This window comes from Physeter macrocephalus, chromosome 4 (assembly GCF_002837175.3).
Source record: "Physeter macrocephalus isolate SW-GA chromosome 4, ASM283717v5, whole genome shotgun sequence".
Classification (NCBI taxonomy): Eukaryota; Metazoa; Chordata; class Mammalia; order Artiodactyla; family Physeteridae; genus Physeter; species Physeter macrocephalus.
The window spans coordinates 83,383,377-83,407,998 of NC_041217.1; the positions used below are offsets into that span (position 1 = coordinate 83,383,377).

A 24,622-nucleotide genomic window follows, 5' to 3' on the forward strand; every position below is an offset into this window, starting at 1 on the left:
TTGCACAGTAATGACTTGGTATTATCATCAGAAACGTTTGCTGGAAAACAGTCAGCTGTGCCAGCAGACACACACTTGCTTCCCAGCAATGGCTTGATACCTGGAAAAATGAGCAATTTCTTCTCATGAAGAAACTTCAGGACCCAGACTCTGGTGTGTTCACAGAGGACTTTGGAGCTGGTTCCCCCCACCCCCCCGCCGCCCCAGCTTCCTGTAGCTTCATCATAATCTCTCTGAGGGCAGGGTTTGGGTCTTCCTCAGCTGGCCTCCTGACTGGCTGGAACAAACTGGGCTCTTCGTAGAAATCCAGCCAAGTGAGATTGGGCTTCCTAGAGGTGAATGTGGGAATGCATGAAGGCTGATGGTTCTCTCTCCCACCTGTCCCTCACCTATGCTCCAGCCAAGAAAAGCTGCTCACTTCCCCTTCACATGGAGGGCTTATTTTTACCTGAAAGCCTTACCCCAGGCTGTTCCTGCAGCCTGGAATGAAGGTGTTGCCCCATTCCTTCCAGTCTTGCCTGCCAAAAAAACTCAAAACTCTACTCCCCCAGGAAGCCTTCCCTGATTTGGCCCATTTAATTCTATTCTGGGATTCTTCTGGCACTCACACCCTTGCTTTGCACTGTATTACATTCACATATGTACCTGTCTTCAGAGCAGTAGTCACTCACTGAATGTGGATTAGGTGTGAGGCACTGAGGAGATGAAGATGAATGAGATCCAGACCTCAGCACAAGGAGCTCATAGCCTAGTGACAAGTTAATGGTGTGCTGTTGCAAAACTCTGTGAAAAAAAGTGAGCATTGGGCTGACGAGAAAGGGGACATCTTGAGAGAGCTTTGGAAGTCAGGGAAGGGGCTGTTCTGAGTGCTTCATGTATGTCAACTCATTTAAACCTCTTGGTAAACTGACGAGAGAGGTACTGCTATTATCGTCTCCATTTTATGAACAGGAAAACTGAAGCACAGATAGGTTTAGCAACTTGCCCAAGGTCACACAGCTACTACATGGCAGATCTAAGATTTGAACCCAGACAGCCTGGCTCCAAAGCCCACAGACTTTACCCCTGTGCCCCTCTATGTCCTATGGGAACCATCTGGGTGACGAGGAAAAGAGGAAAGGTGTTCAAGGCAGAGGGACAAGCAATTGCAAAGTTCCAGAATCTAGAGGGGGCATGGGTAAAGGAGAGAGGATGTGCAGGAACAATCAGCAAAAGCCGGAGGTTGGGTGGGGTGGGAGGATGAGACACGGGGATTATCCCTCTGTGACCGCAGCACAGGCAGCCTCCAGGGATACCCGGAGTGTCTGGAGAGGAGGCTACATAGGTGGAAGGAGGCCATGTCCGGAAGGGACTTGTATGTGATGCTAGAGAGTGTCAACCTCATCCTGAAGGCCCCAGGAAGTCTGTGAAGGGTTTTAAGTGAGAGGATGACATAATTAGAGTATCCCGTAAGGTGACTTCCATGATCCAGAAGAGGAAGTTTGAGTGTCTAAGCTGGGGCAGTGACAGTGGTGTGGAGGACAGGGGTTAGATCATTTTAAAGATAAAAACAAGAGGATTTGGTGACAGGCCGAATGTGGGTGGATAAGGAAGAGGCAAGAATCAAGGAGGGTTCTGAGGTTTTGGGTTTAGTTTGATTTAGTTATGTCCTTCTTTAAGGAGGTACAGCAGGTTTGTGAAGGAAAATATGAATTCTACCTTGAACATATTAGATTCAGGAGGTCTGGGGTAAAAGTGTTCAGAAGAGGAATTTAGACATGCATGTGTAGAACCAAGGAGAGACTGATGAGTCAGATGCAGAATTGGGAGTCCTTAGGATCTAGGCTCTGCAGTGAGACTGCCTGGGTTCAAGTGCTGGTTCCATCACTTGATACCTATAAACTGCAGATAATAATAGGGTTGTTGTAGGAATTAAATGATGTAATCCATGTTAAGCAAGCAACGTAGACCTTGAAACACAATAAGTCTTAGTAAGTGTTTAGTACTATTACTATTCGTATTATTTAGTATTTAAAGCCCTAGGAGTAGATGAGATCACTGGAGAGAATGTGCAGAGACAGAAGAAGGGATGAGAGTTGAACCCTGGAGAAAATGGAAGGGCTGGGAGGAGTCAGAGGAGAGAGTGAGAGAATCAGGAAAAAAGAGCAAGCCAGAGAGAGTCATGTCACAGGAGAGAATTTCACAGTCGATGTGGGCATGGGCAATTCTGCAGCAAAGAGGTCAGAGAACTCATTTTAAACCAATTTCATGTGTGGCCTCTCTCTGTAACCGATTATGCGCACTCCCCCAGGACAAAGGCCGTATGCCTAGGACTCTGCACACTGTGTGTGATGGAGGGCCAATGCTTATGGGAAACAATACAGGACTGTTCTTACGTGCCTGGTCCAGAACTGGGACTTAGTAGGACCTCAATAAATGCTGACTGAATGAATGATGTAAAAAGACAGGCTCAAGTTCTGGCTCTGTCACTTGCTAGCTGTGACCCAATGCACACTCTGTTGATTTTTAGCCTCTCTTGAGACCTCACCAGTAAAAGGAAGATAATAATACTCACTTCCTAGGGCTGTTGCAAGTATGAAATGAGACAACATACGTGAGACCATTGTATAAACTGTTCCACTTTACAAATGTACAGGAGTAGTAATGAAGGTGGGGACTGAGTCAATAAAACCACTCACTGTACCTCTGGCAAACAGCAGACACATAGATGATGCTTGGGGGCTGGGATGGAAAAGGATTTTTATCCTACTGAATGGATGGAGGCTAAAATTTAGGGAACAGATTTGTTCTCTCCAGGGGCTCCAGCCCTTCATTGCACAGGGGGCTGTAGGCCCCTGACCCAATGCACACTCTGTTGATTCTTCCTGCTTGGGTTCTGTTGAAATCCAGGATTAAGACTTCCTAGTTTTGACAGGGTCTTTTTTTTGATTTGTCACTTTAATTAGTTTTGGCATTTTATCCGGTTTCTTTTCATTAGTGGAACAGCCAGAGTCCTGAGATTACAAACTCTCTCCAGGCTCCTTGGGGATAATTCCAGCCCTTGGGGTCCTGGTCGTACAAGAATCTTGGCTTGGACCTTTCCTGGAAGCTGTGCTATGACCACAGGACACAACCCAGCTGTAGCAGAGACTCCCTAAGCTGTCCTCTGAGGAGTCCTATCTCTGTCGAGTGAAGCAGCCAAGCACGTCCTGAGCCATGAAGCTGTCTGGTCCCAGCCCTGTGTTTCATCAATGACACTGTCTTTTCTCTAGACCAGCAACTGGCTCCAAGGGGTAATTGGATGGCTAAGGTCAGAAGGCCAAGACCTTTGCAAAGAGACACAGGAGTGAATCTTTCAGTACTCTGTAATTTCTTTCCAAATACTTTTTATTTATTATGAAGTCAATTTGCAAATATTATAACCTTCTTTTGTAAAAGAAAAGAGTTATTCATACCCTCACCATCCTCCCCAGTAGAAGGAAGAGACACTCACCAGGGATCAGAAGGCCTAGATTCCAGTTATCTGCTACCTCCTAGCTTGTGTGACCAGGGACCAGTCACTTAATTTCCTCATTTACCAAATGGACTCCTAGCACCCACCCATTCTGCCTCTTAGGGTTGTTATAAAATGAAATGATTGCAAATTTGCAGTCTTCAGGGTATGGTTAACCTTTAGACAATGTTCCTGCTGGCTTTCCCTCTATGATCTGAGAGAAGGAAGAAAGGGATAGGAACTGTCATTTGTTTGAACACCTGCCATGAATCAGCCATAATATAGTAAGCATTTAACTCCAGGTATTTAATCCTTGTACATTATAAAGCAGGCCTTATATGTCCCAATTTACAGATGAAAAGTTGAGGTTCAGAGAGCTAAGGTACAGTGCCTCAAGTGATACAGCTCCTAAGTGACGGAGCCAGGATTTGAACACAGGTCTGTCTGACTCCAAAACCGATGCTCTTTCTTCTATCCAAGGTCAGAGTGAAGAAGAGCACAATTGGCTTCCTTCCCAGCCCTTCCCCTCCAATATCATTCTCACTTCTCAAGTAATGCAGAGAAAGCCCTGGACCCAACATTGTTAGGTCCATGTCTAAAACTGTTTTAGGGAGGATGTTGCCTTCTGACCTTGAACCTGTATCTGCTTTTCTGGTCCCCAGCCTGCTTTAGCCCACAAAGCCAGGCCGGAAGCAGCAAACTCTGTCCAGTCTTCCCAAGTCTGATCTGGAACTCTTTATGCTTGAGCAGAAAGCACAACAGAAATGGGGCCTCTGAAATGGGGAAGAAATGAGACAGGGGCAAATATACCCTCGGCTCAGGAGGTTTGAATTGTCAAGGACCTTTCCTAGAATAAAAGCAAGACTGGACTCTCAAAAACACCTGGGCATTGGCTCAGGGCTCTGCAATGTCTTCTGCATCTTTCAGGCAAGGAGGAATTCCTGAAAACTCTTATAATGGCTTGGAGGGGCATGGTTTGCAGAAGTCTCCCAGGTTTGGCTAGAGTTGCTATGCTGGTGGGAGGTTGGGGGCACAGGGTGACATCTGCTGGAAACACCGATAAAGCTGTTTTGGCAGAAACCCCATGGCAATTCCATAGAAGAGTGTGTTCCAAATAATGGTATAAAGTTACTCCCACTCCCCAATTCAGGACGTCAACTGAATTCTCCACCAGCAGTAGAACAGGTCCAGCTGATGTCTGTTTTCCTTAAGTTAAAAACCTTCGCAGAAAGTGGCCAGATGCCTCAGTAAGCAGGAAATGGGAGAGGTGGAGAGAGGCGATCAGTGGTCCTCGAGGTTGGGTCACAGCCCCCTTGGCTCCAATCTGCTCAGCAAAGCAGTGGGTCTGCTTGTGTCTATTTCTCTGTATCTCTCCCCGAGCGTCAGACAATCCACCTATGAATATCAGACTGATTCCTTCACATCTCTGCTGGGGGTTTGGAGGGGAGGAGGGAATGGGGAAAGGGTTCCCTATTTAGAAATTGCATTGCAATGGAAAGACAATATGACACATCGGCTCATGTCAAAGGAGCTCATTCTTCCCGCCTACAGCATTAGCAATTTCCTACTGAGGTTTAATTTTTTTTTGGAAATTATTATTTTGTTTTAATTTATTTTATTTGTAGCATAACTCAACAGGACATTGCTGCTCAGAACAGGGTGGGAAGCTTCCAAGGGCAGTCAGGCTACTGCCTAAGAGACTTGGGGTGGGGGGCGAAGGGGAAGTGTACTTTGGCTATTCCTGATCAGAGGAGGGCAAAGGAGTGGGAGGCCGCTGGTTTTTGCCTCAGACCTCTTCTCGTTCTTCCTCTCGCCTCACTCCCAGCCCCCTCTCCTGCTTCTGAGCAGTCTGGCCTCAGGGGATCCAGGCTCAGGATGCTCCAGCCATGACTGTACAGGAGATAAGAGTAATGAGGGAGGAGAAGCCCAAAGTGAGTCTGAACATCTGTGACACACTCTTTTCTTGAGAGCCAGAAAAACCTGCTCCTCACTCCCTCCTTCCTTTCCCTGCTCAGCTTCCTCCTTTCCCCTCCTGTAAAATTCTAGAGTGTGGCTGCTGGAAGGAGACTCAAAGAGCTCCTCATCCCACTTCATTGTCTTGCCAATAAGGAAACCGAGGCCCTGGCAGGGGAGGTGACTGCCCCAGGGCTGGTTTGGTGCACCAGTCGTGGAACCCAGCCTCCTGTGCCTTTGTTTGCCTATGCCATGCTGGCTGTCTCCGCCCCTCCTTCTCTTCCCCACCCCTAAATAAAACTCAGAATTGTCTTCCTGTGAGAGGTAGCATTGAGGGGCAACAATTTCACTTCTTCCCTCTCCTTCCCTCCCCAGGTCTGAGTAGTACGGACCCTGGGAGTCTGAATTTGGTCTCTTCATATGGGAAGAAGCATAGATGTGTTTTGGGAGTGGGCTTGTAAGGGAAAGGGGTTCTAGAGAGGAAAGGGTCCTATCTTTACATGAGGATTTTTTTTCTGCTTTGTGGCTGGTTATATGACCACAAGTATTAGCAATTAACTGTGGGGGAGAGGGCAGGAAAATGACCACTAAGGCAGAGCTTTGTTCTTAATGTAAGAAAAACTACCTTTCTCTTTTATCTCTCTTTCTGAATGAGTGTCCCTTTATACATCCCTTTATATGCATGCCAGTTCTGTCTCTCTCTCTGCTCTCTGAATCTATCTCCTATATTTGTCTCTTTGTATGTCTCTCTCATTCTCTGCCTCTCCAGTGTCTCTGTCTCTTATCTCTATCTCGGTCTCTGTCTCTCTTGTTCCTCTCTCTCATACACACACACACACACACACACACAGTCACTTGCCTGAATCTATCTCCTATATTTGTCTCTTTGTATGTCTCTCTCATTCTCTGCCTCTCCAGTGTCTCTGTCTCTTATCTCTATCTCGGTCTCTGTCTCTCTTGTTCCTCTCTCTCATACACACACACACACACACACACAGTCACTTGCACAATCCAAATTCAATGGTTATTGACTGGGGAGCCCCAGCCCCTTTCCACAGCCCTGTCAGAGCAGAACCTTTTTCTCCCCGTTCGGATGAGAAATGCCAGGTCCGGAGCTGCTGCCAGGGCACCAGAGATGCTGCAGAACCGCCTGCCGAGTGTGGAGGCAGAATCCGGGAACAATGAGAAATTATCTGTTAATTCTCGGTTCCTACCACCTGCTCTGCTCCGAACAGGCTCCTTTGCCTTCAGTTTAGATGCAAATTCCCCCACTCGTTGTAAAGCAAAATATTGATTTCCTTGCATCACGGGCCTGGGCCCTTGGAACGGACCTGTGTTTTTTCATTTTCTGCAAAGGCAACACAAGGCGCTTTGTTCTGCAAATTTCCACGGGAATTTGAGAGGGGGAGGGAGAAATCGCCGCGGAGTGACAGAGTTGCCATAAACATGGGCAGAGAGCGGTTCTTCTCCATTTGTTGTTTTACATAAACACAAACCAACCCCCTCGGAAACTGCTAATGAGCGTGTGACAAGGGGCCTCTGAGCTCCAGTCTCTCCCAGCTACTGAGCTCTGCATCGGGTGGTGGAGGGAAAAGTGATGGGGCCTCTGGGCTCCTCAGGTGGGTTCTAAAAGCACTGGGAGGAGAATGGGGACTCCACAGCCTCACCTATTCTTGGAACAGCAGCTGAGCACCTCCCACAGGAAGGCGGCCTGGATTGCATTGTGTGGCTGGGATCATGCCTGCTCAGTCCCTCCTGCCTGAGTTCCTAGCCCTCCCCTGTCACAAGCTCCTGAAGTCAGGGTGGAAGCTTTGAACCCACCGCAATTGCCCGCCCCACCCCCCCTCCCTAACGGGGTGCCCACGCGACGGTCGCACCAACTGGGCCTTCAGCACCATGGACAGAGCTAGGAAGCGCAGGGGCAGAGGAAAAACCGCCCAGTTAGGCCAGGGTCCTCTTAGGCCTTGGCTTGACCCTCTGTACCCAGGGTATGCCCAGGGCTGTCAAGTGTCGGCTAGCGCGGCTGGTGCAGATGGAGCACGATGGACACCGCCAGGAGCTGGGGCTCCGAATCTCCTGCCTCCGGAACGTGAGTCACCTCCCGAGCCACTTCCAATCAGCGTGTTAATTAGGAGGAAAGACCCTCCTCCTCCACCCGCCACCCGGGTACACACCAGCCCCGTGGCTTCCAGAGGCTCCAGCTAAAGTTTCCTTCCCAGCTCCTGGAAAGCAAAGGGACCTGAGCCTGGGGTTTCGAGTGAACCCCACAGAGGAAGAGGCCCACCCGCCGATCAGCTGATGACACAAGACTTTTGTGACAGGGCCCCCTCAGGGCCACGACCCAGTGGCTCTCCACAGACCTCCAGGCTGAGTGAGGCGCCTAGGAGCCCCTCAGTCAATCTGCTCCTGGACCTCACGCCACGATTCCTGGAGGGAATTGTTCTGCCCTGTCTAGTCTCAATCCTCCCGATTAGTTTTCGGTCTTCCTGGACCTTGTTACGCTTAATAGCAAGCGTAACATCAGTGGTGCTGCACGGATGCGGAGAGATGGGTCTGGCGGGAACTGAGAGGCCTCTTGAAACACCCCCCATTCCGATTCACCAGAAACTTTCCCTTCCCGTTGCCATGGAGAGAGACGGCCGCTGCCTCCCGTCGCCATAGCAACGTGCGGGTACCGCGGACCTCAGGATTGTGGGGCTCAGAAAGTCTTTTTGCAGTTCGCATCGCCCCGCAGTCTTAGGGTTTTCTGTCTTCGAAGCTGCGATTGGGGCAAGTCTGACTAATTTCTCCCATCAGGAACCTTGGCCAAGGTCCTCCCACCCCCAGTGGGGTCATACTTCTTTCTGTAATAGGTTTGTCTATTTCGTTGCCACTTGTGTGGCATGTGGCAATTTACCAAGTGTTTTCACAAACACTATCTTTATATCCCCAGGCAACCCGTGAAACACTCGTAATCATTACATCCCTTTTACAGAGAGGAAAAATTGAGGCTCAGAGAGGCCCAAGGTCACACCAGGCCGTGAATGCGGAGCCAGATCCCAGGCTCTTCCCCAAGTCTTGCACCCTCCAGGATGCGGAACAACCTGGCTCCCCCGCCTTGAACCGCCCGGACTCAGACTGGTCGCTGAGTGTAGAGGGGGCGGCCGTGAGGCGCCAGACTTGCCAGCTGCTGCGGGATGCCACGTGAGGGGCGGAGACCCTGCGGGGAAGTGATTAAAAGCCGAACGGAGCCCGAGGGGGCCGCTGCGGGGAGGGTCTTCTTGGGCCCGCCTTGCCCCGCCCCAGTCCGGCCGCGGCGCGGTTTCGGGCGGCTGCTTGGAGGGCTGGGGTGTCCAGGGCATGAGCGGGGTGCGGGAGACCGGGGAGCCTCGGTGCCAGGCGGCGCTCGCGGTCCTGGCCTCGCTGTGCCGGGCCCGGCCGCCCCCTCTCGGGCTGGACGTGGAGACTTGTCGGAGCTTCGAGCTAGAGCCCCCAGAGCGGAGTCCGAGCGCTGCCGACGCAGGTAACAGAAAAGCCGAGGCCCCCTCCCTTCCCGGATTCTCGCCCTGGCTGTCCCCGCTCCCCAAAGCCCCAACCCCGGGAACCCCGGAACCTAGATGGAGAACTCCGGCTCAGGATTCTGGATTCGGATCCAGCCTCGGCCAGTGCCCTGGCCCACCGCCTGCAGGGCAAGCAGAGAGACGGGAAGGGGACCCGGGAGGGAGAGAATCCCATGCCCCCTCCTGTGTGACTCTGCGGGGCCCCCGCGGAAAGCCGGGCTCCCGGGACGCGGCGCCCCAAGGGGCCTCAGTTTCCCTCCTGTCTCTCTGCTCGCCCTGCGGGCGATCTGCCAGTGGAGGGGTCTATGGAGCGAGCAGATGACCAGGGACATCACGGCTGAGGAAGTAACTCGTCTCTTCGGGGGTGTCGACGTCCCTGGGTGCGTCTGTCGGTCTGTCCGTCAGTTTATCTGTTCTCTCGGGGAACGCGGCCCGAGGCCCCTGGGTCTCTCAGGGAGAAACTTGGATCTGCGGCTGGCACGAGGTCTTTGTGTCCGGGTGTCGCCAGCTGCGAGTGGCTTTCTGCGTCTCCGCTGGGGGGCGAGGGGCGGGGTGGGGGAGGGTGTCTCGGCACCCTACCCCCTACCCCCCGCCCCTATAACTTGCTCCCTGGGTCTCTCTCTGACTCACTCGGACTCGGGGCCGGTGCGCGACTGAGCCGGTGCCTCTTGCCGACTTTGCCAAGCGGGCGCCTCCTGCCCGAACGGTGCGGACCCTGCGCCGGACGCAGTCCCAGGCGGCCGCCGAGCCCAGGCGGGAGCCCGCGCCGGTCGAGCTCGCTGGAGCCGGTGAGTCCGGAGCCCGAGCCCCGCGGGGCCCGGGCCCGGCGCACAGCTGCGGCGTCTCCCGGGAGCCGCGACAGCGGGAATGGCGTGTCGCGCCCTGGCGGCCGGAGCCGCGGGTGGGGGGCAGCTTGGCGGCCGGCCGGCGGCGGGTATTTACCTGCCTCGCCGGCGCCGCGCGGCCGCGCTCGCCCGCTGCAGCCGGGCTTCTTTGTCCGGATCCCGACGTCTGGAGGGTCCTGGGAGGAAGGGAGTACCGGGTCGCGTTCCCTCTGCGCGGGGAGAAGCTGGGAGCAGTGCGAAGCCTCGAGAGAATGCGGAGTGGGGGTGGGGAGATCCTGCAGGGAACAAGGCGCCGGGGTTCTTTTGGCTCCGCAGACTGCACCCCTTCTTGTACCCCGACCCTGACCCCAGTGGCACTGGGCCTCGAGGTACGCTGGGGTCGCCCCGCGGCTGCGCACCACCCGCGCGGGAAAGCGAGGAGGGGGCCTCGAGAGGCGGGAATTTCGTCTCCACGAGCTTCTCCTGGGACCAGAAGCCGCGGTTCTTGGAGGAGGTTCAGGTGGGGTAAGCTCCCCAGAGGCCGCGGGTTCCAGGGCCCTGTTTTCACTTGAGGTTAGAGGTCGGAGATACAGATAGGTCCTAGGTTAGGAACAGTGCCGCTGGGGGATGGGGGAGAGAGAAGAGGGTAGTGGACCAGGGGAGGCTTGTGTGCGTGAGGTGGAGCTGTATCCAGCCTCGGGGCGCGGGGAGCCCACCTCAGCCCTGTGTGGGTTGTAGGGGGGCGCTGCTCCCTCTCTCTCTCTCTTTCCCCGGCCCTGGCAATGTTTAATCAATGGGTCGATTGCTGCAGCAGAAGGGACTGAGGTTAGACATGCAGAAGAACTTTTAGAGGGTGGTACAGTGATGGAGGTTGAAGAGGTTGATTCTTCTTGAAGAATCTCTGAGCAAATTAGGCCCAGCAAGTATTATCAGACTTTGGTTCTCCGTGCCCTCACCATCTACACCACCCAGCTCCCTATACCCAACAGACACACAATTTTCCCCAAGTCAGGGTGTCTCTTCCTTCCTGCCTCCCCAGCTCCTTCCATCCTTTCCTCCAGTGATCCATCTCCAGTGGGGCCCTTAATGCTGGTTCTGACCCCTCCAATCCTAAAGGGGCTAATTCAAGGTGTGAACACACCTGTCGAGTTCCGCCGGGGATGGAGGCTGTTTCTCCTGTCTGTTTAGGGCAGAAATGCTAGGAGTGGGGGGGGGCGGCTGGCCTATGTGTGTAGCACATCCTGATACAGGGAGGCACTGGTGTTCTGACTCCAGAGGGACACCCCATAGTCTGGAATGACAGGTACCTGGATGGCCAGGCTGCGGGTGAGAGAAGGCTGAGGGGTGAGAGCCAGCAGGCCCAGATGAATCAGTATGCCTTTCCTGCAGGCTGCTTCAGAAAGCGAGGTTGAGTTGTCAGCCTTGGGGAACTTTAACTTTGGCTGCTGAATCACAAGCCTCAGTAAGCCCTGGGGCCAAGCTGGGGCGGGGGAGGGCTGAAAGGGATGGGGAAGGCCGAAGGAGACCCTCAATCATAGCAGAAGAAAGAAAATGGTTGAGTGTGGCTTTGGGATCTTGGGGGTTTAGGGGAGCACAGGGTCTGGGGAGATGCTGTGGTATTCGGGACCAGGGCCCGCAGGTATCACACCTCCCAGCCTACTCCCTGCATCCCAGAGCCACTGTCTGGGTCCAGATTCTCCAGTCAGAGCAATGCTGCATCTTTTCATTTGCAGTTTCATGAAAAATGCAAGTGACAAGAGCATGCCCAGTTCCCTTTACCATTGCATGTTTTCCCCTGCCTTCCTCCTTCTCTAAGTCTCTAGCTCATGGGATTTCTCGTAACACCCTGAGATTCAATAACTGAGATTCCGACTCTGCTATCATTTACTGGGACACTCCTATATGCCAAGGTCTGTGCTAGGAATTGCACAGGAAATCTCAATCTGACCCTGACTTGGAAACATCTCTGTACAAACTGTCCAAGCTGAAAGCAAGTCCCATCTTTTTTTTTTTTTATTAAAAAAACCTCTAAAGGTAAAGGGTCTGCTCTCCTTCTTAATATCCACCTCCACCCCCCCACCCCAGGGGAAACTGGTAGGCAGTTCGTCACCTTTCTTTATGTCATTTGCCTTATGGAGGTGAATAAACTTTTTCCATGAGCTAAGTTGCAGAGAGTTAAGTGTGGGTAGCATGGGTTCTGGTTGTATGGTTCTCAAGGTAGTGAGCAGAAGTACAGAGTTGTTCCAGAAGATGCAGGAATCTGTTGAGAGAGCCTGAGCTGCCCTGCCCCTTCCAGACTGGTGGGCAGGAATGGTTATTCTCTGGCTTACCTATGGCCATGAGATGTATGTGATGTTTGTTCACTTTTCTAATGACTGTGGAGATGTTCTGTGATTCAGCCACCTGGCTTTAAAGTTGGCCTTTTGCAGCACAGGTATTTTTCCTGCTTGTGATGCCAAATTAAATGCACAGCATTTCATCAAAATACCAAAGTCTTGTTTCTATAACTGAGTGAGTCACTCCCTCACTCCTTGATGGAAGGAAGGAATTCTGCAGATTTTGCCTTCTTTGGGGAAAGGTGCCATGCACAATCCTTTAGAACCCATGGTGATGCTATTCGGACACTATGGTGTGTCTTGGGCTTTACAATTCTAGAACCAGGGTCCAGTATCTAGGGGTTGTAGAGCCCTTGGATTTACAGTTCTAGAAGTTCTCTTCTCTCTGTATGGAAACTTCAAGAGTGGGGATGGTAGATCCAGAATGCTCCATCCTTCCAAGCTCTGTACAAAAGATGTGTTCTCTTCTAACTGTCCTAATGTTACTCTGTGCTCCCTGTCCACAGAGTTGGGATATGATGTATGACTGAAAATAAGGAGGACTAAGACTGAGGCACGTGGGTCAGGCCAGGTTTCCTTGGTCTCTGTAGGGCTGTCTGGAGCGGGGCGCAGCAGGCTAAGAGAAAGTCCTGACCCAGCTAAGTGGCACCCCTGCTGGTCCAGCTTAGGCAAAGAAGCCTCTTAAAATGGAAGGACTCAGCCACACTTGAACTGAAAGCAGAGTGGCTGAAAGTAGAAGTGAGCAGGGCATCCAGCCCTAGATGCTCCAGGTGTATGACACTACCTCATCCCTCCCTTCTCTCTTTGTGGGGCGCTGAACTGTTTTTCTCCCTCCACGAGGACCCAGGCAGACCTCTCTTCTCACTAGTTGCAGGAATAAACAGGGAGAGGGGAGTAGAGGGAAAAGAATGAAGCTTTCTGTCTGCCTCTCCCCCCATCACCCCAGGCCTGATTGCCCCATTCAGAGGGGCCACATGCCCTGACCAATCAGGCAGAAAGGCACAGTTACCATCTGCCAAAATAATACTAATAATTGCTAAATTAACGCCAATGCTCTGTTAGCTCTAACACTCCACGTCAGTCTCCGATTTATCCCTGAATCCCCTAATGATGGTGGAAACAGGCTCCCAGTCATAAAACTTGGTGCAGCCGTAATTAACCCAGCATTGTCTCTCTTCATCACAGCTTTTCCAAGAGCATTAATTCCTTCTCTGTCTGGACTCTGCTAATTATTCCCATTGGTAGTTCGGCCTGGATCTCTGAAAGAAGGAAAGGAAGCAAAGGCTTTCTGCTCCCCCTCCCCTCAACCCTAAATTTTAATTACACTAGGTTCTCCTAATAAATTTACAAGCCACAGCAGAGCTTATTATTAATGGAGGACGTCTGTGAGCCTCAGAACAGAGTAGCCCCTGTTGCCCCAACACATACACAAACACTCAGGTATTTCTCAGGTACATCTCTGAATGGGACTTTTCCAGGGGCCATTGGTTATTTGCCTGGTGGCTGTAGTGTCTGCATCTTCCAGGGAAGGAGAAAGAAATGGAGGATGAGGAGGCTGGTCATAATCTTAGTCCCCGGGGCTCTGCCCAGGTTCAGAGGGTCAGGCCAAAAAGTAGATTATGCTCCCCACCCTCTCCTGATTATAGTGAAGAAATACCTCTCTAGCTTCTCTGTCCCGGCTTCTCCTCTGTAGTTCTTCAGCTCAGGCTTCAGATCCCTCAGGGGCCTGGCTCAAGAACCTGGGCTTCGGCATCAGAAAGTCCAGGTTCGAATACCAGCACTTCCACTTAACTGAGGTACACTTGAACAAGTTATTTTGTTAACGTCTCTAAACTTAGTTAATTTTATCTTTGAGAGGTGAATTTCTTAGGGAGGATGTGAAGGTTAAATGAGATCACTGAGGGCCACAGTGCTTACCATGTAGAAATAAATAACAAATAATATTACTAGTATTAGTATTAATGTTTCTGCCCAGAGTCTTTTCCCTTCCCAGACTACCCGCTGCTCCTTCCAGGTTTTGGGGCCTCTGAGTTTCTTGCTGGTTGGTCTCTGGGTTGTGCTGGTCTATCTCTCCATCTGTGTCTGAATGGCAGCTCCTTGGCCAAGGCAGCTCCTGCTCTGCAGAGCCTGGCATTGCCCGTTTCTGAGGGTCCATCAGCAGCCCCAGACCCTGAAGCCAGCCTTCTCCAGCCTTGAGGGGAGCAGGGAAAATGGTCCTTTCTTTTCACTTCCTCTCCCCAGTTTATCTTTTCAATTACAATCTATTAGCGAGAATGTCTGTTACTATTACAAAATGGATCTTCCTGACATGGAGGCCCATTAGAAAAATGGGAACAATAGCAAGAGATGGGGACTGCTGATAAATCCTAACACTATGGGTGGAGAGGAGAGGAGGGGCCACCGGGGCACCAGGGCTCTGTCTCTGGAGAAAGAAGTGTCACTGGGGTGATAAGAAAGCCCTGGGTTGCTAATTAATAGCTTACCATTTTCCAGAAAGAGAGGGAGGCGATGAGCCATCACCCCTGTCAGACAATCTCACTTAAGGTGACAAGCATGTCCTTCCTTGATGGCATTCAGGGGACCTTAACTTCCCAGGAAAGAAGGAGCCTGAGGTCTCTCAGGTGCTTTGCCCTCTGGTCCTGTGTCCCCTTCCCTGCCTCAGATGGCCAAGCTTTGGGTCCATCCTGTACCCAGTAAACTATTATCCTCCACCAGACAAACAAACAAACAAACAAACAGACAAACACAAACAAAACAAAACAGGAAGAAGTAATAGCAGCTTATTTTTGGGAGCATTCACCATGTATTGGGCACTGTGCTCAAAGCCTTAGTTTATTTAATACTCACAATGATTCTGTGAAGTAGGGATAATTAGAATCCCCATTAAATAAAAGAGGAGACCAATGTTTGGAGAAGTTAAGTAACTTGCTCAAGGTCACACAATTAGAAATGTGGGTGGGTGTGCTCTGCGGTCATTCTGGCACTGGTCCTCAGCTGAGATGTCTGCCTGGTGTCTGAGCACCCAGTGATGCCCACTTCCCCAGCCCAGGCTAGAAGCCACGTGCCCTGCACAGCGCCAGGTCACTGAGTGTGTTTCTGAAGCCAAATTCCATAGCTATTTGCTCTCCCAGAGGCTGCTGGGTGACTGGCCAATAGGGTTTCCCAAACTAGGTACCCATGGAATACTGGTCTCCTCTGATACCCCAGTGAAGATGTTCCGCACCTAATACTGAGTAATGGACTTCTATCCCCCAATTTCCAAGAAAATTTTGCAAAAGCATAGCATGTTCTCGGTTGAACATTTTTCTTCCATGAATTTCTTCTCGTTCCTTTGGAGCTTGCTCCTGTTCACCAGCTGGCTGGTGACAGTAATGACAAAACAACTGAACAAGTAGCAGGCAAATGAGTGTTGACAGAAAAACTTGGAGATGTGAGATCTTTGATATAGTATGTATTATATCTTGAGATACAGAGACACCTAGCTATATATGAAATAGTTATATTATTTCTACTAGTAAGGTGGTTCCTAGTTTGTAATGATAAAGTTAAAGCTATCTCTGTTTATTAGTGTTCATGGTTTGCACGTGTTCTGCCCACTAAACAAATTTCAGAACTAGGAGATGTCCAAAATCATATTGGGCAGAGCTAGATAATTCTAATAAAAATAGCAAATATTTATTATATGGCTTACTACATTCTAGGCACTGTCCTTAGCCCTTTTGATGCACGTGATCTCGTTTAAATCTCACAATGACCCTATGAGATAGATACTATTACTGTACCCATTTTACAGATGAGGAAACAGAGGCTGGGAGAGATTAAAACCAGTAGAGATGGACATTGAATGAGGCCAGTCTGACTTTAGAGCCGTGCTTCTTTCTCTCCAGGCTGAAGGGGAAATAAAGAAGGAAAAAGACAGGGAGGAAGAATACAAATAGAAACACTTAGGAAGTCCTTTCTCTTTTTCAGGGCTGTGCTAAGGACTTTCTCCCTTCCTGGAGGCTTACCTCTATCTTGCCACGAAGCCAGTGCATGGTATAGATATGAAGAGCACTGGGTCAGGACTCAAAAGGTGGCTGAGTTGCCCGTCAAAATTCTATCTGCCTCATAAGGTTGAGGTTCAAACAAGACATGAGTGGGAAGAAGGCTTTGAAGGCTGCTATGCACCTGTGATTTACTAAAGGGCAACACATCCTAGTGGGTTGGCCCCAGCAGGCCTAGGGTAGGAAGGCACATATCTTAGGTCATCTGGGCCTTTGGACAGCCCTCGGGCCATTATGTACCTTCAACCAGGCTACACGGGCTGGCTGAGTTCAAGGCCACATGTAGTGATTTTGAAGGGGCTAAATCCTATACAATCATACCCATCCTGGCCTAATTCTGGTCTTACCAGCCTTGCTCACCACCTTGTTCCCCTGTGTGGGTGAACCCACTCAGCATCAGGACCTAATTCTCCTTGCATTGCCTGCCTGTGAGATATCCTGGAAGAAGATTCTCCAGGCAGAGGAAGAGCCTCCTGGTCTTACATAACCAGTATTGAGCGCTGGGTGCCAATTCCCAATAATCCATACCTCTGCCTTCCCTAATCACAGCTCCGAGGGAATAACAGCCAGGGCCGGGGTCACTTGGAGACGCATTCAAAATAGCAACCACACCGAGGAAAAATTGATTCCTCCACCTCTCTTTTCATTTATGAATTCAGTTTTTTTGTCAGGCTGAACATTTAAATGCGCTCTCCGCTCTCTGGATTTCCCCCCATTCTCCCCCTTTCTCATTAAAATTCTAATTATTACCAGTGCAAGCAAGATGTATGATCAAAGGAAAGCAAAACCCTAGAAATACCTTTTGTTTTAAGGTGACCCATATTGCAGAGACTGAACCCGGAACAGCTGTAACAGAGAACAGATGTGGAGGGCCCAGAGATGGCCAGATACTTAGAATAAGGACACCCATATCTGTGGTAGCGTTCCTGGTGAACCCCAAGGGGATCCAGGCCTAAAAAACAGTCTTCAAACCATTTAGATCATGAACTCATAACGGCAAAAATTATTTTGATTTAATACCTCCAATATGTGTTTTTTGTTCCCACGTTCTATACACACGTACAGAGGGGGTATTGTAGAGCTGAACTGTCTGGGTTGTATCTCAGTCCAAACAGTTACCAGCTGTGTGACCCTGGGCAGCTGTGTGACCCTGGGCAATCTATTTAACCCTCTGTGCCTCAGTTTCCTCATCTGCAAAGTGAGGATAATAATCTTTACCTATTTCACTGGAGAGTATTAAATGAGTGAGTACATTAAGAGCACTCTGTACCTTGGACATAGTAATGTTCAATAACTTGACTAAATCCAATAATAAAATGGTATCATTCCTATTACTGTCAACCTGTATATTACAATTTTGATTTCTTATTTTTAAGATAATAAATAAATATTAAGCAATCTGATATTTTTTTCTCTTGTGCTCCCAGGATGCATGCACACCATAACTGCAGATTTTCAGTCTAGAAGTTAAATAGGAATTAGTTTTTCTGGTCCCTGGCAGTCTCTGGTGGATTAACCTCAGTTCCTATATTGGGGAAAGACTCCACTGTCTCCATGCAGGGATCTGGAGGCTGGAGTAGGTTGCTAAGGACTTGAGGATCCTGTGCTCTCATTCCTTATTCCTGAAGGTGGTAGCTGGTCAAGACCAGTACCCTACAACCAGGGAGCTGGGAGGCAGTGCTAAATCCCCAGAGAGGGTGGCTGATGTTCTGGCCTCCTTCTCAGGTGCCTTTGGATGGGGACAGCTTTCGCGGGGGCCCATGTGCCATGAGAGTACTCTTGATCTCCCAAGGAGGGACCGGGCATCTCTATACTCCCAGTCTAGCTTAGCACCTGGAACATGGCAAGTGCTCACTAAATGTTGGTTGAGAGATAATGACAGCTGTTTTATGTGCCATTGACTGACTCATTCATTCATTCTTTCTCATGTGTCAGTTTCTATGCTGAGCCCTGAGTCAGACAAATATAAAAAACACAGGGCTATAGTAGCCTATAGTTTAATCAGGGACAAACAGTCTGGGACAACGGAATGAGCCCCAGGCTGGGCAGTGGACATCTGGACCCTGGTCCAGGCTCTGTGTCTGACCTGTGACCCCAGGCAAGTCCCTTCTCTGGACCACTGCTCCCATCTGCAAAAGCACAGCCTCACTTGTAGGGTCATTTCTCATCTTAAATCCCAAGATTCTTAAGGCATGGGGACAGGATAATCCAGAGGCTACAAACTCACAGGCCTGCAGGGGCCAGGCAGGTAACAGGGAGAGCAGCTGGTGAGCACGCAGCCTTCCGAAGGGCATCGCCAGTTCCCACCATGCGGGAGCATAGGTCCAGTTAGCAAGTCCTCAGGCCTTTTCCAGAGAAGCCAGAAATCTGGTGTGATGATGACGATAGTGATGATGGAATTGCTCAATTTTTCAATCATCATGTAAGCCAAATGAGCCTCCTCTGCTGGCTTGTCTACAAGTGACCTCTGTGCAAACCCATCATTGGTTCAAGGCCTCTGACATCTCAGAGTAAGAAGAGGCCTTGGGCTCAAAGTTTCATTCCTAAAGGTGGGGTGGGAAACCTGCTTAATAATTTCTCCCAGAGGGAGGCATCCTTCACAGCTCTCCTGGGGTATTGGGCATCCTACTGGGGGCAGCGGTGGGCTGGGTGTGGGACAGTGAATGCCTGCCTCTGAACGAATCATGACATTCAAAAACACCAGCTTTACAGCAAAGCTGTCACATAGCCACAGGAATGGGGGGAAAGGACAGCTATCGGAATCATCTGTATTTAGCTTTGAAGTCAACTGTGTGGATCAGATTCCAACTTAATACAAGTATTTATTGAGCCTACTATGTGCAGAGTTCCGGGAGTACAGCAGAAGCATTAGACCTAATCCCCCGCCTCGAGGAGATTATGCCCGATCTCATTCACTTCAAGTCAACCTACTAACTATATATTAGCTCTTGCTGTGGGCTTGGCAGGCGCAGGGTAAGGGAAGGGAATGAGGTAGCCCAGCCTGGGGTCCCCAAGGCCTCACAGCCTGTGGAGGAAGAGAGCTGTCTGCAAAACCGACTCTGCTGTAAGTCTGGCCATAGTAACAGCTCTAATAGAAATTCAAACAGCATCCAAATGTGAATGCTTCACGAATTTGCACATTTGCTTAGGCTGCTATTTAAATTACATTCCCTTCCCCATACATGTGCCCATGGGGAGGGGAGGCAACCCAGGTGCTCCCCAAGCTGGCGGTGGGGGGAGGAGCAAAGCTGGAGAAATCAGACCGAGATGAACCCGAGGCTGCAGATATTTTACAAGGTGGATATGGAGCGTCAACCCTACAACCATCCCTCCTCTACCTGGGCAGCCTTCTCATGACCACTCTTTTCTCTTCTTCCGTCTCTGTCCCTTCTGTGCGGCCCCTCTTCGAACACCCTTCCCTGCCTCTCCCCTCCTGTGTCTGTCTCTGTCCCTCCCTGCCTGGCTGAGGGCAGGCACCTCTGTCAGCCTCCTCACAGTGGTAGTTATTGTGTGTGGCGTGGCCCTGGTGGCAGTTTTTCTCTTTCTCTTTTGGAAGCTGTGCTGGATGCCCTGGAGGAGCAAGGAGGCCTCCAGCCCCTCCTCTGCTAACCCCTCCCCGGAGGCCCTCCAGAGCCCCAGCTCCAGAGGCAACATGGCGGGCAAGCTGAAAGACCCCAACACCCTGGGCTTCCTAGAGGCGGCCGTGAAGATCAGCCACACGTCCCCAGATATCCCCGCCGAGGTGCAGAGGTCGGTCAAAGAGCACATCATGCGTCACACACGGCTGCAGCGACAGACCACAGAGCCAGCGTCATCCACCAGGTGAGGGGTGGACCCCTCCCTTCCCTACCTCCACATTCCTGGATCCAATACATTAATGAGATTCCAGCCTGTGATGATCAGAGACCAGAAATAATCATGTGCATATTCTGGTTGGAGAATATGTCAGGTGATCTGCTCCTTGGTGGGTGATCAACTTAGAGGTGGGCGCCAGGAGAGACTTCAGGAGAGGGGAACCTTTGAGGTGGGGTGCTGTGCAGGTGGTAAGCCCTGGGATGTGTGTGGGTGCGAGGTGTTGGCTTGTCCGGAGGGAAGGAAAGACTTCAGGCTGAGGGAAGAGAATACGCAAAGGTGCAGAGGCATAAAAGTTCATGATGTGTCTACGTCAATACAGCCTCCTAGATGGAGGCTGCAGTGCGTGGGAGATAAAGCAAGAGATTCCTAACATTTTGAGAATGAGGATAGCTTTTGACAGCGTTCCCCGTATGACAGCAGTTGTATACATGGCATTCTTTAATTGAAAAAACAAAATGACAACAAAAAACAACCACCACATAATGACAAAAACCTACTCCAAATTCAGAAACACTTTTAAATGATGCGGTATGTGCAGGTATAAGGCATTGTATTTATTAAAAACTTGGGGCTCTTGTGGATTCCTGGGTCCAGGACCCCAGGGGACCAGCCAAAGGGAAGCAGGCCTGGTCTTCAGATTGAAAGCAAGAAATGATGAAAGTGCTGGGTCACGTTTACAGAGTCGGTTGTTTGACCTCAGGCAAGTTGCTCACCCTTCCTGAGCCTCACTTGTCCCAACTGTAAAATAGGGCTAATGACTCTCATAAGGGTATCCGTGAGGAGCCAGTGAAAGAATCCATGTGATAATAAGAACTTAGTATATACCTGGCCCTGTTCTAAGCACTTTATTGTATTTATTCATTTCACCCGCACAGCAATCCTATGCAATTGCTACTTTTATTATTCTCATTTTATAACACAGAGAGGTTAAATAACTTTGCCCCAGGTCATGCAGCTAGAAAGTGGAAGAGCCCAAATTAACCTATGCAATCTGACTCCAAAGCACAGTAAATGTTAACTATGGTGGTGGAGATGGGAATTGTGGTGATGAAGGCATGCCACGTGGAGGGTGGGAAAGGAGGGTCGTTCTCAGTCAGGGAGCTTATGGTTTAATGGGGGAACCAGAGTCATGCCTACCAGGAAAGAAACCTAGAAAGCAGGTAGCAGAAAAGCAGGAAAAATGATAATGATCACAATGGCTAACACTTACTGAAGCTTCTTACGTACCAGGCTCCATTCCAACTACTTTTCATATATTAAGTCATGCACACCAAGTGTGTGCAGAGGGAAAGGGGGTCAACTGGCAGGAGGAAAAAGGGGCCTCACAAGGGGTAGGATGAGCCAGGGCCCCGAGCCATGCCTGCCTGCGTTCCCCAACTCCTTCCCCCACCTCACTCTCTCACCCCCTCCTGCCCTCCGCCAGGCACACGTCCTTCAAGCGCCACCTGCCACGGCAGATGCATGTCTCCAGCGTGGACTACGGCAATGAGCTGCCCCCTGCGGCGGAGCAGCCCACCAGCATTGGCCGCATCAAGCCCGAGCTCTACAAGCAGAAGTCAGTGGAGGGGGACGATGCCAAAACCGAGGCCAAGACCTGCGGGAAGATCAACTTCAGCCTGCGCTATGACTACGAGAATGAGACCTTGATCGTGCGCATCCTGAAGGCCTTCGACCTCCCCGCCAAGGACTTTTGTGGCAGCTCTGACCCTTACGTCAAGATCTACCTCTTGCCTGATCGCAAATGCAAGCTGCAGACACGGGTGCACCGCAAGACCCTGAACCCCACCTTCGATGAGAACTTTCACTTCCCCGTGCCCTATGAGGAGCTGGCCGACCGCAAGCTGCATCTCAGTGTCTTCGACTTTGACCGCTTCTCCCGCCATGACATGATCGGGGAGGTCATCCTAGACAACCTCTTTGAGGCCTCTGACCTGTCCCAGGAAACCTCCATCTGGAAGGACATCCAGTACGCAACCAGTGTGAGTACCGCCCTGCTCCCTGGGCTTCTTGAGGATTTGCAGTTCTGGATTTGGCTGGGATGTGTCCTGCATCCTCCTCACCCCTAGAGACAAATGGGCCTCTGCCCTTCAAGATACGAAGGGGACTCTAATAGCCCAGCCCACTCTGGGGAAGTCCTTGCCCTGGGGCCCACGTTGTGGGGGTGGGGGGAGCAGGGAGCAGAGCCCCCATGTGGGTGGGAGGGGAGGGGAACATATATATGGCTTCTGATCGCATGTTCTGAAGTGGTTCTCTCTACCTGCCAGGCCTCAGGTCTACCACCTATAAAATAATGTCTGTCTTTAATCACGGGTAAGGATCGGGCCAGGCCCATAGACTGACTCAGACAGCAGTGTGAGCCAAAGGCATTGGTGTGTACTGGAAGCCCGGCACAAGCAATCAGGAACAGGCTGTGTTAATTGAGATAAACCAGGTTATGCCATCGCCACAGATGATCCTAGGATTCGGTAGCTTAAAGCAGCCAAAGTTTAGTTCTCGTTCATGTTACATCTGCTTTGCAGCTTGGCCATTCTTCCTTGTTACTTAGGGATCCAAGCCAACAGAGGCTCCGTTTTGACCTGGGCCCCCATTGTTACCACCTGAGGAGGAAGAAGATGTGGCAAATCATGTGCTTGTTCTTAAAGCTTCCATGCAGAAGTGGCACATGTCACTTTCACTCATATTTCATTAGCCAAAGCAAGACACATGCAACTCCTACTATCCAGGGGGCCGGGCAAAGCAATCCTACCACGTGTCCAGAAGGGGGACTGGAGGTACTTAACGACCAGCACTAGTGACTACCATGCAGCAGAGCCCCTGCTCTTAGGCCCTGCCTGCCTGGGCCAGTCCGGGAGTTGGAGTGGTGGTGGGGGGGTGCTTGAAGGGAGATCTGGCTAATCCACACATGGGGGAAGGGGATGCTTGGCTGTTCATGGTCAACTGGAATTAACCATGAAGGTGTCAAGGAGCTGGGGCTCAAGTTGGCTTTTAAGAGGGAGGACAGGTTTGGCGCAGAAAGTTAAGGGGGCATCTCCAGAGCCCTTTGGTTCAGTGTAGACAGTGTTCTCCAGTCCCCTGGGTGGCTGTTGAGGAAGCTGTGTAATTGCATCCCACAGATGTAGGTGGCATGCCTCTCTCTAAGCCCAGCCAGGCAGCTGAGAGCCCTGCAGGGGTGTTGCCAACAAACACCAATGGCCTTGTGTCTGGTGTCTTGAACGCTAACTGGTTGAGTGTCTCCTGGGAGATTTCTTGCACTATTTCCCTGGGTGCAGACCCTCCCTTTGGACAATCAATACTCAATATCTATGGGCTGAACTTGTAAGGAGAGAGGCTGGGAGAATCAGCCCCACTCTGGTGGGAAAAGGATAAGAATCGATTTGTTCAAAGAGAGAAAGCTTGGTGGGCTCCATTTCTGCTCCAGAGAAGGTCTCTGGGACAGCCCATTCTCCTAGCTGCTGCTGACTTTGACCATCCCAGTCCGATGTCTCAGTGCCTCCCCTACTTTTGCTTTCCCGAAATGTCATCCCCAAGAACAGCACAAGCAGCGGGGCCGGCAGACAGGGCAGGCAGACGGGGCGGGCTGGAACAGCAGCTGTGTGCCAGACTGAAGCCCAAGAGCTCCGCTTTATAAATCACTCTGAAGTTTACATCTGGTGCAGCTCTTCCCTTGTGGTTTCGTAAGGCAGCAGCTTCATTATCGTGACTATACAGGTAGAGAAAAGCGGCTCAGTCCCCCCCATACTGAGGCTGAGGCCCAAGTGCTCAGAGAGAGGTAGGTGTGAGGGCCAGGGGCTGTGAGAAGCAGGGCTCAACTCAGCCCTCTGAGGAGTGTCCCTTCTCCTCTCCAGAGACCTCCCTTTCCTGTAACTTGAGCTCCGGGCACGATGAAGCCCTAGTCCTGGAGCATGCGGTCCATGCCCAAGGATGCCCCTCACCTGAATGCTAACTTCCTACATCCTAGAATTCCATGGCTGTCCCTGCACTTGTCCCACCACACCCCTTCCTCAGCCCAGCTTCAGAAAAAGGCAGATCGTCCAAAAGGAGCTGGACAAATCATTGCCATCCTCGTCATCCTCAGTCAGTACCACTATAGCCCTCCTCCATCTCCTCCTAAGCAGGACTGTGCCAGGCACTGGGGAGCAAGGGGGGCTGGGATAGAAGACAGCCTCTTTGACCCACAGAACTAAATGCAGTAGCTAGTGAAGCAAAGTAGCAAATACTGTGAGGTTGTAAGATCTGAGAGTTAGGACAGCCAGGGAAGGTTTCCTGGGTGGGGAAGGAGAATTCAGGTGGGTAGGGAGGGACTGGTATATATAACTTGATAGGCGAAGAGGAAGGGGGAGCATCCTAGTCAAAAGCAGGTGGAGTCTGGGCCCAGGAGTTTCTGAAGCAGAAGATCGGGTGACTTGCTCACACTCCCTGCCTCGCTCGCAGTCTGTCTGCACTGAATGTTCTGCCTGGTGAGGCCCCTGGGGCCCTCCCATCCACAGCCTCTCCAGCAGGCTGGCTCTCAGGGGTGGGCTCTTTTTTTTTTTTTTTTTTTTTAACATCTTTATTGGAGTATAATTGCTTTACAATGGTGTGTTAGTTTCTGCTTTACAAC

The 24,622-nt window shown here is 50.9% G+C and overlaps 1 protein-coding gene across 2 annotated transcripts in view; it reads left to right on the top strand.

Moving 5' to 3' along the window:
* Positions 1–8,764: 8,764 nt before the first annotated feature.
* Positions 8,765–24,622, top strand: part of SYT6 (synaptotagmin 6) — a 58,431-nt gene continuing 42,573 nt past the window's right edge. For both annotated transcript variants that reach the window (XM_024119893.1, XM_024119894.2), the window contains exons 1-3: positions 8,765–8,927; positions 19,641–19,989; positions 21,446–22,001. In XM_024119893.1, the coding sequence (XP_023975661.1) occupies positions 8,765–8,927; positions 19,641–19,989; positions 21,446–22,001 (1,068 nt within the window). The remainder of the gene's footprint in view (positions 8,928–19,640; positions 19,990–21,445; positions 22,002–24,622) is intronic.